The sequence below is a fragment of the Oncorhynchus kisutch genome, linkage group LG11 (assembly GCF_002021735.2).
Source record: "Oncorhynchus kisutch isolate 150728-3 linkage group LG11, Okis_V2, whole genome shotgun sequence".
In the NCBI taxonomy this organism is placed as follows: Eukaryota; Metazoa; Chordata; class Actinopteri; order Salmoniformes; family Salmonidae; genus Oncorhynchus; species Oncorhynchus kisutch.
The window spans coordinates 79,106,041-79,120,856 of NC_034184.2; the positions used below are offsets into that span (position 1 = coordinate 79,106,041).

General features: G+C 43.9%; 2 protein-coding genes across 2 annotated transcripts; one reads left to right on the top strand and one right to left on the bottom strand.

Annotated features, from left to right (window-relative positions):
• The first annotated feature begins 1,158 nt into the window (after positions 1-1,158).
• LOC109882382 (homogentisate 1,2-dioxygenase) lies at positions 1,159-10,815 on the top strand. The gene is made up of 14 exons (XM_020474478.2): positions 1,159-1,587; positions 4,629-4,700; positions 4,858-4,946; positions 5,126-5,231; positions 5,315-5,374; positions 5,496-5,587; positions 5,681-5,715; positions 5,802-5,881; positions 6,564-6,663; positions 6,753-6,877; positions 9,675-9,779; positions 9,871-9,997; positions 10,187-10,368; positions 10,442-10,815. Exons 1-14 carry the CDS (start codon positions 1,573-1,575, stop codon positions 10,583-10,585), a joined length of 1,332 nt encoding a protein of 443 aa, XP_020330067.1. The 5' UTR covers positions 1,159-1,572; the 3' UTR covers positions 10,586-10,815.
• Positions 10,816-10,891: 76 nt separating this feature from the next.
• Positions 10,892-12,871, bottom strand: LOC109882383 (NADH dehydrogenase [ubiquinone] 1 beta subcomplex subunit 4-like). Its single transcript, XM_020474481.2, has 3 exons — positions 12,661-12,871; positions 12,194-12,337; positions 10,892-11,059 (listed from the first exon to the last, which is right to left on the bottom strand). The coding sequence occupies exons 1-3, from the start codon at positions 12,835-12,837 to the stop codon at positions 10,997-10,999; spliced, it is 384 nt and encodes a 127-aa protein (XP_020330070.1). The 5' UTR covers positions 12,838-12,871; the 3' UTR covers positions 10,892-10,996.
• Positions 12,872-14,816: the final 1,945 nt, after the last annotated feature.

The window sequence follows — 14,816 nt, forward strand, 5'->3', positions numbered from 1 at the left end:
TTCTGCAGAATTCGATCATTAAACTCGGAGGTGTTATTCAAATCTCTCATTTCTTTCTCAATCCAAGGAGCAGATCAATTTCCGCAGACCTGGTCGCGATATTTTCCGCCGTTGGGCTTTCTCGTATGCGACGCGGCACACGGCGGGACACCCGCGGCAACTGCACGCCTCGCTGGAGAACAGTTACATCTGTCGCGTCGAGTTTACTTGCGCCTCACTATGAGAATTGCCATCATTTACCTTTGCCCGAACCCTCCCTAAAAGAAAATAAATACCCAAGAGACGGGATTGGGATGAGGAATGAGAAAGGGAAATTCATTATTTTTGATAGTGCTGGGACTTTAACTGCGACCAGTTTGGTCCTCTCCTTTTGACAAAATGAACTGAATAAATTTGGCCTCTAATGTAGATATTTTTCGTCCTGTTGTTCAGATGAAAATTCGATTGCATGTTTAATATTCATGTATTATTCATTTAAATTATTCTGAATAAAAAAATTGATGTGGTTTAAAGCAGATAAAAAAAATTATAAATAATTTGTTATTCTATATCCCACAGATTGCTTGTCCCTTTTGATTCTATCGATAATGATAAAGGCCTATACCTCTGATTCTTCATTAGGTCCTATGCTGAACTCAATCATTCATAGGCCTATATAAACTGGATGGTTCAGCACTGAATGTTGATTGGCTGACAGCCGTGGTATATCAGCCTGTATACCACAAGTATGACAAAACATTTATTTTTACTGCTCTATTTACATTGGTAACCAGTTTATAATTACCAACAAGGCACAAGGGTGTGTGGTATATGGCCAATATACCATGACCTAAGGGCTGTATCCAGGCACTCTGCATTGCATCATGCATACTAACTGTCCTTAGCCATGGTATATTGGCCATATACCACACCCCCTTGGGCCTTATTGCTTAAACATACCACATGCTCAGCAGGCCTGACTATATTGCCACTGTTGTCCTTTCCAACATGGCCAGCTAAGTAATGGAGTCATCATCTCGTTGGTTTTAGTCATAGCATTAGGAAGTCGAATGGTAATTGAATAAGATCTCTATAATTTCAGTGCACTGTTGTGCATCACCATATAATTCATTATATTTCTACATGCATCACCATCAGCGCAGTCAGTGCATCCATACCCCGGATGTGGATGGAACGTAAAACTACACGTCTCATGGCCATTGGACGCATGTTGGATCTAAAAGGTGGTTTGGGGTTGTATTTGCTTTCCCTGTGACTTTGGTCCTTGTTTGCTCAGCCTCTCCACCCCTGTCTCTATTTTTCTATGCATATCCACCCCTTTCTACCAGAGAGAACTCCCCATGCGTCACGGAACGGTCTGGTCTTAATTAAAACCACATTGAGAAAAAGCATAAATCCAGCCCTCCTCTCCTCTTTTTTTTCACTCTCTCCATCTCGGGACGTGGGGGTTGTGTGGCGTATTGGTTAGGTATCGTATACTGAGGTACTGGAGAGAAATAGTTACGTTTTAACCAGCGTGTTGGACTTCAAACACGTATTTTCTTCAGGAGGACAGTTTCATAAGGAAGCACAATGTCTGGGCTTAAGGTAAGGACTAAGGAGGAACAACTTCCGTAAATATTACCTCCATTTATGATGAACCTAAATTCAGGTTATTTTTTTTGCAGAGGGCTGTTATTTCTCATAAATTGTTATTCGATTTAAAATAAGAAATGCTGACATATGGGAACGATAAGCATATATATAGTTAAAAAAAAAAACTTTCAATCGCATCAACAAATGTCTCAAATGTCTCATGATATGCAATGCAAGACTAAGGGGGGCGTTCCCTTATGTCCAATCAGCGCGCTGCGTTTAGCAGCTGCCCAGATGCTCCCTAGCGGCTTGTGGAAAGCAGAGTTCTGAGGTAACACGGTTAACACTGTAACACTGTAATCAGTTGACAGCCATTGTGCCACTCATGTTTCATTCCGCCACTGTCATTTATTGAGAATTTGGGCATCATTCTTCCACACCAAGTAAACTACAATGCAAGGAATGTAATCACGTGAGTGCGCGCATAACTGCAAAAAGAGCTTGCGCTTTTGCAGACCCGCGATGACTCATCACAATTTTTTGGTGCGTGCGCCAAGTTCCAAGCGTAGGCTACTGTGAGAGGAGAAAGAGAGAACGGGGTCGTGCTGCTGTGGCGTTGCATGGCTACATCAGAAAAGTCACGTAGGTTTGCATTGTGTGCCAAGGTATGTGTAACAGTATAACTTTAGACCGTCCCCTCGCCCATACCCGGGCGCGAACCAGGGACCCTCTGCACACATTAACAACAGTCACCCACGAAGCATCGTTACCCATCGCTCCACAAAAGCCGCGGCCATTGCAGAGCAAGGGGAACTATTTTTTTCATTTATTTTTATTTTTTTATTAACAACAAATCAATACATAAAGCACATGAGGGAACACAAGCATACATAGATTACAAACAATGGACAATCGAGCTAGGGGCGGGGCTAGGGGGTACAATATCACATTACAATTACACAAGGACCTAAAGGGACATGCATATACTTACAATTCTAACAGCTTTTTTGTTAGAGCATTTAACCGTCTTAAAATACAGTTCAATGTCTTTTTGTAGGGTATGAAAATGTGGTTTTCTGTTTGTAAATTTACATTTGTGTATATGAAATTTGGCCAAAAGAATAATGAAATTAATTACATAAAAATTATTCCGCTTATTTCTATTGTATGTAAAGAATCCAAACAGTACATCTCTCCACAATAGTGTAAAATCTTCATAAATGTGTTCAATTATAAACCTACTGATGTCTTGCCACAGTTTTCTTACATGCATACAATGCCAAAAAAGATGCACAACTGTTTCTGGGTGGTCATTACAAAAGGAGCATCAAGGGGAACTACTACTTCAAGGTCTCAGAGCAAGTGACGTCACCGATTGAAATGCTATTTAGCGCGAATACCGCTAACTAGCTAGCCATTTCACAATCGTTACATATGCAAACAGATGACACAACTACTCTGAGCATAAAAGCTACATGTTAGGTAAAATATTGGTCCCATGTTTCATGAGCTGAAATACAAGATCCTATATAATTCCCATAAGTACAAAAAGCTTATTTCTCTCAAATTCTGTGCACAAATTTGTTTGGATCTGTTAGTGAGCATTTCTCATTCGCCAAGATAATCCATTCACCTGACAGGTGTGGCATATCAATATGCTGATTAAACAGCAGGATCATTACACAGGTGCACTTTGTGCTGGGGACAATAAAAGGCCACTTTATAATGTGCAGTTTTGTCACACAACACAATGCCACAGATGTGTCAAGTTTTGAGGGAGCATGCAATTGGCATGCTGACTGCAGGAATGTCCACCAGAGCAGTTGCCAGAGAATGTAATGTTCATTTCTCTACCATAAGCCACCTCCAACATCGTTTTAGAGAATTTGTCAGTACGTCCAACCGGCCTCACATCGGCAGACTACGTGTAACCACGCCAGCCCAAGACCTCCATCCCATCCATCTTTTTCACTTGCGGGATCGTCTGAGACCAGCTACCCAGACAGCTGATGAGACTGTGGGTTTGTACAAGCGAAGAATTTCTGCCCAAACTGTCAGAAACCATCTCAGGGAACCTCATCTGCATGCTCGTCGTCCTCACCAGGGTCTTGACCTGACTGCAGTTCAGCGTTGTAATCCATTTCAGTGGGAAAATGTTCACCTTCGATGGCCACTGGCACGCTGGAGAAGTGAGCTCTTCATGGATTAATCCCGGTTTCAAATGTACCAGGCAGATGGTCGACGGCGTGTATGGCTTCGTGTGGGCGAGCGGTTTGCTTATGTCAATTTTGTGAACAGATTGCCTCATGGTGGCGGTGTGGTTATAATATGGGCAGGCATTAGCTACAGAAAACAAACACAATTGCATTTGATCAATTTGAATGCACAGATACCATGACGAAATACCGTGACGAGGCCCATTGTCGTGCCATTAATTCACCGCCATCACCTCATGTTTCAGCATGATAATGCACGGCCCCATGTCGCTAGGATCTGTACACAATTCCTGGAAGCTGAAAATGTCCCAGTTCTTCCATGGCCTGCATACTCACCAGACATGTCACCCATTGAGCATGTTTGGGATGCTCTGGATCGACAGATATGACAGCGCGCTCCAGTTCCTGCCAATATCCAGGAACTTCACACAGCCATTGAAGAGTGGGACAACATTCAACAGGCCACAATCAACAGCCTGATCAACTCTATGCGAAGTAGATGTGTCGTGCTCCATGAGGCAAATGGTGGTCACACCAGATACTGACTGGTTTTCTGAGCCACTCCCCTACTTTTTTTTTAAAGGTATCTGTGAACAACAGATGCAGATCTGTATTCCCAGATGTGCGATCCATAGATTAGAGACTAATTATTTTATTTCAATTGACTGATTTCCTTTATATGAACTGTAAATCAGTAAAATTGTTGCATTTATATTTTTGTACAGTGTATAAGGACTCAACAACATAGACATGATGATGTCATAATATAATGTAATACTGAAGGCAGATGTGAAGTGTCACTGTCAACTGTAGCGTCTCTCTCTCAATCTCCTCCAGTACCTGAGTGGGTTTGGGAATGAGTTCTCCTCTGAAGACCCTCGCTGCCCAGGGTCCTTACCTGAGGGACAGGTAACATTCCACACTACACCTCACCTGTTATACAACACCACCCCTTAAAACACACCTGTATAGCCTACATTTTAGGTTCTGTAGCCCCTGCAAACACCTCTCACACCTCCGTTACCCCCTCTGGGATGTTGAACCCAGCTCTGTTGTGTCTCTCCAGAACAACCCTCAGGTGTGTCCCTATGGTCTCTATGCTGAACAACTCTCTGGCTCCGCCTTCACCTGCCCACGGCCAACCAATAAGAGGAGGTATCCAGTCATTTAATAGTGATTGGCAGGAATGTATCCTCCTTTCAATGGTCCTCAGATGATGTGTACAGCAAAGCAATTTTATGCACTTATTCACAGACGAGCACACAGACGAGCACACAGACGAGCACACAGACGAGCACACTATCTTTGCTAACTTTCTTTCCTCGATTCTACAGCTGGTTGTACCGTATCCTGCCGTCCGTCCGCCACAAGCCCTACACCGCAATGCACTGTGGGAACCTAACAGAGAACTGGGACGAAGTGGAACCTGACCCTAACCAGGTACAGAGGGAAAGAGGGAGAGAGAGAGAGAAGATAAACAGGGAAATTAAGTCTCAACATTTTAAAATATTTCCTTTTCGTAGCTCCGTTGGATGCCGTTCACCATCCCCAAATCCTCAGAGAAGAAAGTGGACTTTGTGACGGTAAAACATAATCCCTCCTTCACTCAGTCCTCTGGTTTTACTTGGTAGAAAATAGCTGTTTCCGCTGAATAGCTTGTCATCTGTCCTGGGTCTGATTGGTTCTCCCATCTGTCAATCATAGGGTCTGCACACCCTATGTGGAGCAGGAGACACCAAGTCCCGCAATGGGATCGGCATCCACATGTTCACCTGCAACACCTCCATGGTTGACAGGTGTGTGGTGTGTGTGGTGATCATCTCTCCCATAATTGAGCTTTACAACTCTGAGCCCCATGTCAACAATTTTATGTGGTCTCTGCTTTTCAGGTGTTTCAACAATTCAGATGGAGATTTCCTCATTGGTCAGTCAAATATGCATTTTTTTTTAGTAAAGGTACACATGTTAAGTTAATAAGCAATAAGTAAGTACCCCCATTCTCTCTCTCAGTGCCCCAGCAGGGGGAGATTCTGATCACTACAGAGTTTGGGAAGATGATGGTGGAACCCAACGAGATCTGTGTCATCCAGGTGAGACGGCAGCACCAGAGAACTTAAGCCTGTCGATCTTGACGGCTCTCAACAACAAAACCATGCTTCACATGAATCCCGCTCACTGTCAACCTTCACCCTGTGATAATCACTGTCACCTGTAATGTCAACCCTCACCTGTAACTGTCAACCATCACCTGTAACTGTCAACCATCACCTGTAACTGTCAACTTGCAACTTTCAACCTGCCACTGTCAAACTTCACCTGAACTGTCAACCTGTAACTTTCAATCTTCACCTGTAACTGCCAACCCTCACCTGTAACTGCCAACCCTCACCTGTAACTGTCAACCTACAACTGTCAACCTTCACCTGCAACCCTCACCTGTAACTGCCAACCCTCACCTACAACTGTCAACCTTCACCTGCAACTGTCAACCTGCAACTGTCAACCTTCACCTGCAACCCTCACCTGTAACTGCCAACCCTCACCTACAACTGTCAACCTTCACCTTCACCTGTAACTGTCAACCTGCACCTGCAACTGTCAACTTTCACCTGCAACCTGTAACTGTCAACCTGCAACTTTCAACCTTCACCTGAACTTTCAACCTGCACCTGCAACTGTCAACCTTCACCTGCAACCTGTAACTTTCAACCTGTAACTGTCAACCTTCACCTGTCCCCTCGCATATATCTGTATGTCCCTTGTGTGCTGCAGCAAGGAATGCGTTTCAGTGTGAATGTGTTCGGGGAGACCAGAGGATACGTGTTGGAGGTGTACGGAGCCCACTTTGAGCTTCCCGACCTGGGACCCATAGGTGCGTGTGACACCATTCCTCCTCAACGTGACACCTTGACCCTCCCACCTTTCAACGCTATAACATTTGTGAACCTATCATCTTCCTAGGGGCCAACGGACTGGCCAATCCCAGGGACTTCCTGACTCCGGTAGCGTGGTATGAGGACCGTGAGGTGGCCACAGGCTACACCGTCATCAACAAGTATCAGGGCAAACTGTTCTCCAGCCAACAGGTGTGTACCTGTGCGCGACATGAGTACACGTGTGTCTTTGGGTTCATATATACATGTTCTGTCACAGACATTACAATACACAGCACTATAATTCATGATAGTAGCTTATAAAATATACATGGGACACCACTAATGTTGGCGATTAGCTATCTAGCCGTCCCAACTCCGAGAATAGCTGCACATTAACATTGAACTGCCCTCCCCGATTATTTAATATAAAATGCCTGACAGTTCTGATCAGCAGGCTCCCGTCTCGGCTCACTTACCAGCCTTAACCAATTATGATTAACGCGTCCTGGAGTTCCCGCCAGATACCTACCTGTCTTTTCAGAAGGGGAGAAAACCTTGCTCGAGTTAAGAATTAATTTCAGCATATTTTACCGTGGAAGGATTTCCCACCCCGCTCTGAAAGCATCCTGTCGAGCAGGTAATTGGATTGACTCATTTTGTCTGACAGGAGGGGATTTTAAAGACAGGGAAGGGGAGGACAGAGGGTGTGTCTGCGTGTGTTTGTGTGTGTTAGGGAGGGAGGTAACCGTGGAAACACCTGTGTAAGAGGGGATACAGTGTATTCAGGAAGTATTCAGACCCTTTCACCTTTTCCACATTTTGTTAACTTACAGCCTTATTCTAAAATGGATTTAAAAAATGATTTTTATCAATCTACACACAATACCCCATAATGACATCACAATACCCCATAATGACATCACAATACCCCATAATGACATCACAATACCCCATAATGACATCACAATACCCCATAATGACATCACAATACCCCATAATGACATCACAATACCCCATAATGACAAAGCAAAAACAGGTTTTTAGAAATGTTTGCATATGTATTACAAATAAATAAAAAAATCTAATTTACATAAATATTCAGACCCTACTTTATGGAAGCATCTTTGGCAGCGATCACATCCTCAAGTCTTCTTGGGTATGATGCTACAAGCTTTGCACACCTTTATTTGGGTATTTTCTCCCATTCTTCTCTGCAGATTCTCTCAAGGTCTGTCAGGTTGGATAGGGAGCATCGCTGCACAGCTACTTTCAGGTCTCTCCAGAGATGTTCGTCCTGGCTCTGGCTGGGCCACTCAGGGACATTCAGAGACTTGTCCCGAAGCCACTCCTATGTTGTCTTGGCTGTGTGCTTAAAGTCATTTGTCCTGTTGGAAGGTGAACCTTCACCCCTATCTGAGGTCCAGAGTGCTCTGGAGTAGGTTTTCATCAATGATTTCTCTGTACTTTGCTCTGTTGATATTTCCCTCGATCCTGACTCGTCTCCCAGTCCCTGCCGCTGAAAATCATCCCCACAGCATGATGCTGCCACCACCATGCTTCACCGTAGGGATGGTGGAAGGCTTCCTGCAGACGTGATGCTAGGTATTCAGGCCAAAGAGTTCAATCTTGGTTTCATCAGATCAGAGAATCTTGTTTCTCATGATCTGCGAGTCCTTTAGGTGCCTTTTGGCAAACTCCAAGCATGCTGTTTCACAGGTGGACTCCAGTCAAGTTGTAGAAACATCTCAAGGATGATCAGTGTAAACAGGATGCACCTGAGTTCAATTTCGAGTCTCTAGGAAAAGGGTCCGAACTCTTATGTAAATGAGGTGTTTTTAAAAAAATGTAATACATTTGCAAATATTTCTAAACAGTTTTTGCTTTGTCATTATGGGGTATTATGTGTAGATTGATGAGGAAAAACATACATTTTTATCAATTTTAGAAAAAGGCTGTAACAATAACAAAATGTGTAAAAAGTGATGAGATCTGAATACTTTCCGAATGCCATGTGGATGCATACACCAGTCCCCTCTTTCTTTCATTAACCTCTCTCCATCCACCTCCCTTTCTCTTAGTCATCTCTGGGTTCAGACTGGGTGTCGGGGCTTGCACTTTCTCTCTCCTCCACCGTGTGTGTAAGTGGGAGGGGGGGGGGGGGCAGGTTCCGTCTCTGTCTCGTCCTGCTGTTTGGTCCCCCTGCAGAGAGATCAAATTGCTCAAATTAACTTATTATTTGCTTGACTGGGCCAATATGTTTGTGTTTTTATCTTCTCTCACTCCGTTTTTAATCGAGTCTGGCAGAGTTATCACAGGAACTGTAATGCCCAAGAGATTACCTGCCTTGGGGTACTCCGACCCCCTGGGTGCATGGTGACTGTGTGTATTTGTACTGCATACGAGTGTGTTAGTATTTCATTTATGGTGTATGTCTGTGGGAGAGTGCGTGTGTGCTTGCGCACGTTTGAGAGGGTACATGGGTCAGTCCTGAAGACTGCTTGAGCTGTAATGAATAATATTGATTTTAGAACTACCATTGAATGTCTCTTTCACAGTGACATTATCAGAACTGCTACATAAAATTGCTGTGGTTTTAACAATCAAGATGAAGAAATATCTCTACACCCTCTTCGTGTCTCTCTCTCCACCCCATCTCTCTCCGAGCCGAGGGCCCTGAAAGTTTGGGAAAGTTTGATTGTGAAACCAATTACTGCATAAATACCTGGAGCTGAAGATCACAGCGAATGGGGAGAATGAAAAGAATAGTAGAGAAGGAGAGGAGGCCCACCGTTCCAAATCAGCCCTTATCCTCAGGTTCTTTTTTTCCCTTATGCTGGTGTACTTCTGTTTTTCAATTCTGAATATCAAGGTCCCTCTTTCCAGAAATGAAAATTGACTTGAGGAATGGCTATAACTCCAGGTCCAAGGTGCGGTAGGGATGCTGACGCCTGCCTCACCCCTACCGTACATTTGATTATTCTATTCCTTCTTGTGTGTGTGATTGCAGAGTTTCTCTCCCTTCAATGTGGTAGCGTGGCATGGAAACTACACTCCATACAAATACAACCTGGACAACTTCATGGTCATCAACTGTGTGGCCTTCGATCATGCGGTGAGAACCTCACACACACACACACACATACACACATAAGCATGCATAGACACACGCCCCTAACCCTTCCTCTCCTCAATCTGTGCACCAGGATCCTTCCATCTTCACAGTGTTGACGGCCAAGTCCTCTCGTCCAGGAGTCGCCATGGCTGACTTTGTCATCTTCCCCCCACGCTGGGGAGTGGCCGACCACACCTTCAGACCCCCGTACTACCACAGTACGACCACACACACACTTTAAGAACAAATATCTCAAGCACTCGCTCGTCTTCAGTTCTGATGTTACAGAGAACGTTGTCCTTTTCTAGCATAGCCATCTAGGGACTACCCTAACCTGTCCCTGGTCTCTCTGTAATGTATTTTGTAGTAGTGTGTCTGTGTTAGAGCTCCCCCTGTCTGTGTTCCAGGGAACTGTATGAGTGAGTTCATGGGGCTGATCAAGGGCCACTATGAGGCCAAGGAGGAGGGCTTCCAGCCAGGAGGGGGCACTCTCCACAGCACGATGACCCCTCATGGCCCTGACAGAGACTGCTTCGAGAAGAGCAGCACCGCTCTCCTCAAACCAGAGAGGGTGGCCGATGGGACCATGGTAACACACACGTGAAATTATAAAACTGTAAATATCAGTGAGCCGTCAAGTAACATCCCCCTCTCTCTCTCAGGCCTTCATGTTTGAGTCGTCGTTCAGCATGGCGGTTACTAAGTGGGGTCTGGAGACGTGTCAGAGGCTGGACAAGAGTTACTACCAGTGCTGGGAGCCGCTACGCAAACACTTCGACCCCAACTGGAGACCAAGCAAACAGTAGAGAAGCAGAACAGTCATTGCTTCCCCTAGATCACTTAAGGCGCAAAGGCCCATAAAGCCAACATCCTGGACCTCTTTAGCTTCATACCACTATACCGTGGCTCAATTCATTCTATCACTCACAGCCTAATAGTGTTTGGGTAATTGGTGTATGCTTGTTTGACTGACCAGTTCATTGATTAAAAAGTTACTGGACAAAAGTGAATCAATAAAAATTCCCTGGAAGATGTATTATCATGTTTTCACCACTCTGCTGCTCATGTCATTCACAGCCCATGTATGTTTGTAATGACAGGCAGACATTTGATTAGCTTTTTCAACAAAAGGACATTTTATTCAGTTAACAATAACAGATACACACTCTGACATTAAATCTACAATACTTTACAATGGAGATCTGCAATGAGCAAACTCAGTAGGCGAGCTTGAACTTGCGGTCGTAGGTTCCAGCTTTGATCTGCTCCTCCTTCTTGTCCTGGGGGGGGGGGGGGTTTAAATGAGGTTACGATGGCAACAGAGAGAAAGCATTGTCACCTAAGCCAGGGTTTCCCAAACTAATTTCTGCCCCTAGCACTACACAGTTGTTTTAAATAATCAAAGCTTGATAAGTTATTTGACTCAGCTGTGTCGTGCTTAGCTAAAACCAAAAAGACTGCGTTTGGGAAGCCATGCTCTAAGCAACCTCTTGGTGGCGTGTTTATAATATGAACTAATGTCCCATGAATAAATACAGGGTTGTTTTTCTTCCTCGCAGTGGAGAAATAGAGAAATTACAGCAGTGTGAGCCTCAGTACCCAGGTCTGTGACAGCTCTCTGATTCAGAGAGAGGCTCTTAATAACAATGGTGGTGCCATTGTAACGGATGTGAAACGGCTAGCTTAGTTAGCGGTGCGCGCTAAATAGCGTTTCAATCGGTGACGTCACTTGCTCTGAGACCTTGAAGTAGTGGTTCCCCTTGCTCTGCAAGGGCCGCGGCTTTTGTGGAGCGATGGGTAACGATGCTTTGTGGGTGACTGTGTGCAGAGGGTCCCTGGTTCGCGCCCGGGTATGGGTGAGGGGACGGTCTAAAGTTATACTGTTACACCATGTAGACTGTCACAAGGAATGGTGAGTAGAAGATGAACTTAGAACACATGCTAGGCTTCTCCCTGACTTAAATATTTGGCAGAAATCTTGAAACTATTATGGAGTCAGACAAAGCTTCAAAGTATATTTGCTTCCAATAATGCAAAAATGATAATTTCACCATGTCGATGAGCTAAGATGAATTTACTGTCTCTGTCTGAGGGCTCATACTCCAATCACTTCTGCATTAGACAGCAAATGTGTCTGTTCAATGGATGACCTTAGTGGGCAGTCTGGTGGCCCTGTACAAGTTTGCCTTCATAATATAGGTAGGAACACTTTCCTAATATTGAGTTGCTTACGTTTAAGTCATGTTTAAAAAAAAAAAAACCTGAGTGGTAGATCTCATTTTGTATTTTGACTCAAAGTGATCTTGGCTCAGAAAAGGTTGTTGACCACTGGTATAAAGGCTAGGGTGGATTTGAAACAGACCCCTAATGTCAGGGAACACGTAGGATAAGGGTTGGTGTCATCTCATCCATACCCTGTCCGTCTTCAGAACGTAGTACAGGACGAAGAGGGGAACCACTCCAAAGAGCCCACCTAGCAGCGACGTCTTCTTGGTGGCTCTGAAGTGGTTGTAGGGGTTGGTGCGTGCATACACCCAGCGTGTCAAGGCAGGGTCTTCCTGTAAGCACAAAAAACAGCATGTCAATAATGATGGCCATTCTTTGAGAGTGGGTGCCAGTCTTATTGCAGTCAACTACTATCGTGGTAAAAACGGTTGAATTCAGAAACAGTCATGTTCACCCAGAATACAATTAACTGAATACAACAATGCATCACAAATTAGTTTAAAGAGCAAACTTATTCCGAAATAGTAACATCAAGGTCACATCAACAAAAGTAACGTTAGTTAGCAAACACCATCAATAGCATTACCTCTGGGTGAACTGTGGGTCTGACATTCGCAAGCTAGCTAGCGTTAGCATGTTAGCTCACTCTACTTACAATAAGCTCTTTTCTGTGCGGGTTGTTTAGCTGCATCTGATATTGTCTCTTCAGCTGGGCCCTTAAACCAGCCCTCTCCTCCTCGGCACGTCTCTGGTCCAGCGAAAGGTTGAAATATTCAGCTGGGTCCAACGTTTTTGGCCGAGTGGCCAAGGGCGCTTCGCGGTAGTCCGCCATGTTTGTGAGTAGAGACCAATGACCGTAGAGACAGACAACGAGATTAGATTACCACAAAGTATCGCGTTCTCTTCCAGCAGCAGAGTTTTCCTCCGTCAGCGGAGCCTTGTCTGGCAGCGAAACAGTTCATTCAGCCTAATTTAATGCCTTTAAAAAAAACATAGCTGATATGGCTGACTTGCTTAAATAAATGTGGTTTCTATTGACAATTGAGATGTACAAACTATGGCATAAGGGGATGACAAGCAGATAAGACAATCCGTAATTTCAATGAAGACATTCATGAGCGAGCTAGGACGGACATAGTCAATATAACTATTTGTTTAGCACTTTTGAAATGTACAGCAGCAGAATTCAAACATGTGCCGTTCTTAGTGTTCTCCCTGTACACCAAGTCAGAACTGTAGGATAAATAAAGGGTGCATATAAGTGGACAATGAAAGCTCTTACAAAATGTGATGATTACATTTCTCTAAAACAGGTCATAGGCTACATGTATAAATATATCCCTGGCATATTACATCATTTATGCAGCAGCATACAAGTCATTTTTGGACTCACCTTGTTGTGCTGTGCTCACTTGAACAGGAAGGTGGCTTGGCAGTCCTTCGTGGGCAAATTTTGTCATCAAAGTTTGGCATTCTCTGGATTTATGGTGCTTTCAAGACAACTGTGAACTTGGGGATAAAAAACAAGGTTGAATCATATTGACGTCATTGATCTTCAGGCTGAATCTCAAATAAATAGGCCCAAGTTCCCGACTTACAATTCCGAGATGGATGACCGTTCAAAACATATTTTCCAGTTGGAGCTCATTTTTTCCAGAATTGCCAGTTGTCTTGAACTCACTGAAGTCAAGTTTTCGCAGTTACGAGTTAGCAATTGTTTTGAGTGTGGCACAAATCATGCTTCATTGACAGCATGGCCAATGTTGAATGTTTACCATTTTAAACTTGTTAAAGAGACACTTAATCCTAGATTCTGGACCACACAGCCCCTCCACTGAATAGCAGGCTAGTGATTTCTTTACAATGCTTGTAGTTAGCCACTTGTCATCGATTCTTTCCAAACCACTCATTGTTGAATTTGCAACTTGTTGTGTAATGTTTATGTCCAATGGCCGATGAGGACAGATACATTTTATCTATAATTTCTCTTCATTATTTCTCTTCATGACAAGGATTAAAAAGGATTTGCCAGTAGATTGTCGACTTGATTCATGATGATGACTCCTAGCCAAGATTTTGAAAGTATGACGTTGACATGATCAGTCCAATCAAAGCTACTGTAGATAAAACATAACACGCCAGGCTGAAACACCTGCATTTTGGAGCTGCCTTACTCAAGAATGCAAAAAGAGACCATGTTTGTATGTGGATTTAGTAACTCAATTACTATTATTATTATTTTTACATTGTTTGCAAATTGATACTGTATGTGACATGTATTAATACCAAAATAACATGCAAAACAGGTAAGTCCCACCCGAAGTGGTCAATGACTTTCCACCCAACTTCCTTATCAGCATGGGCATGTCCAAAACGATGAACTGCTTTCAAACGGAGTGGAATGAGATGGTGCACAAATGTCTGTTAGATGTGAACACTCAAAACCCTTTTATTACAGCGAGATGAAAAACACAGAGGGAGAATACAGACAAACAGCCTCAGCAGCAGGACAAGCTCCAAAAAGCCAGAGATTTCCACCGTCTCCAGTACAGGTGAGTGGGCCAGGAGAAGAAAAGACTGAAGATATTAGAAAGCTGAAGACACAAGGTAAGATGTGATGAATACCCTGCTCACCCTTTATGTATCAAGGCATTTTATATCCCTAATAGTAACTCAAACTACTAAATGTATGATAAAGTTACTGTTGACTTTTTTCACCATAAAACATCTCTTGGCCCACACCCCGCTTGTCAGCTACCTGGCTCTACACCCAAGCAAACTAGTGGTTGCCTCGGCTGGTGACGACCAGCT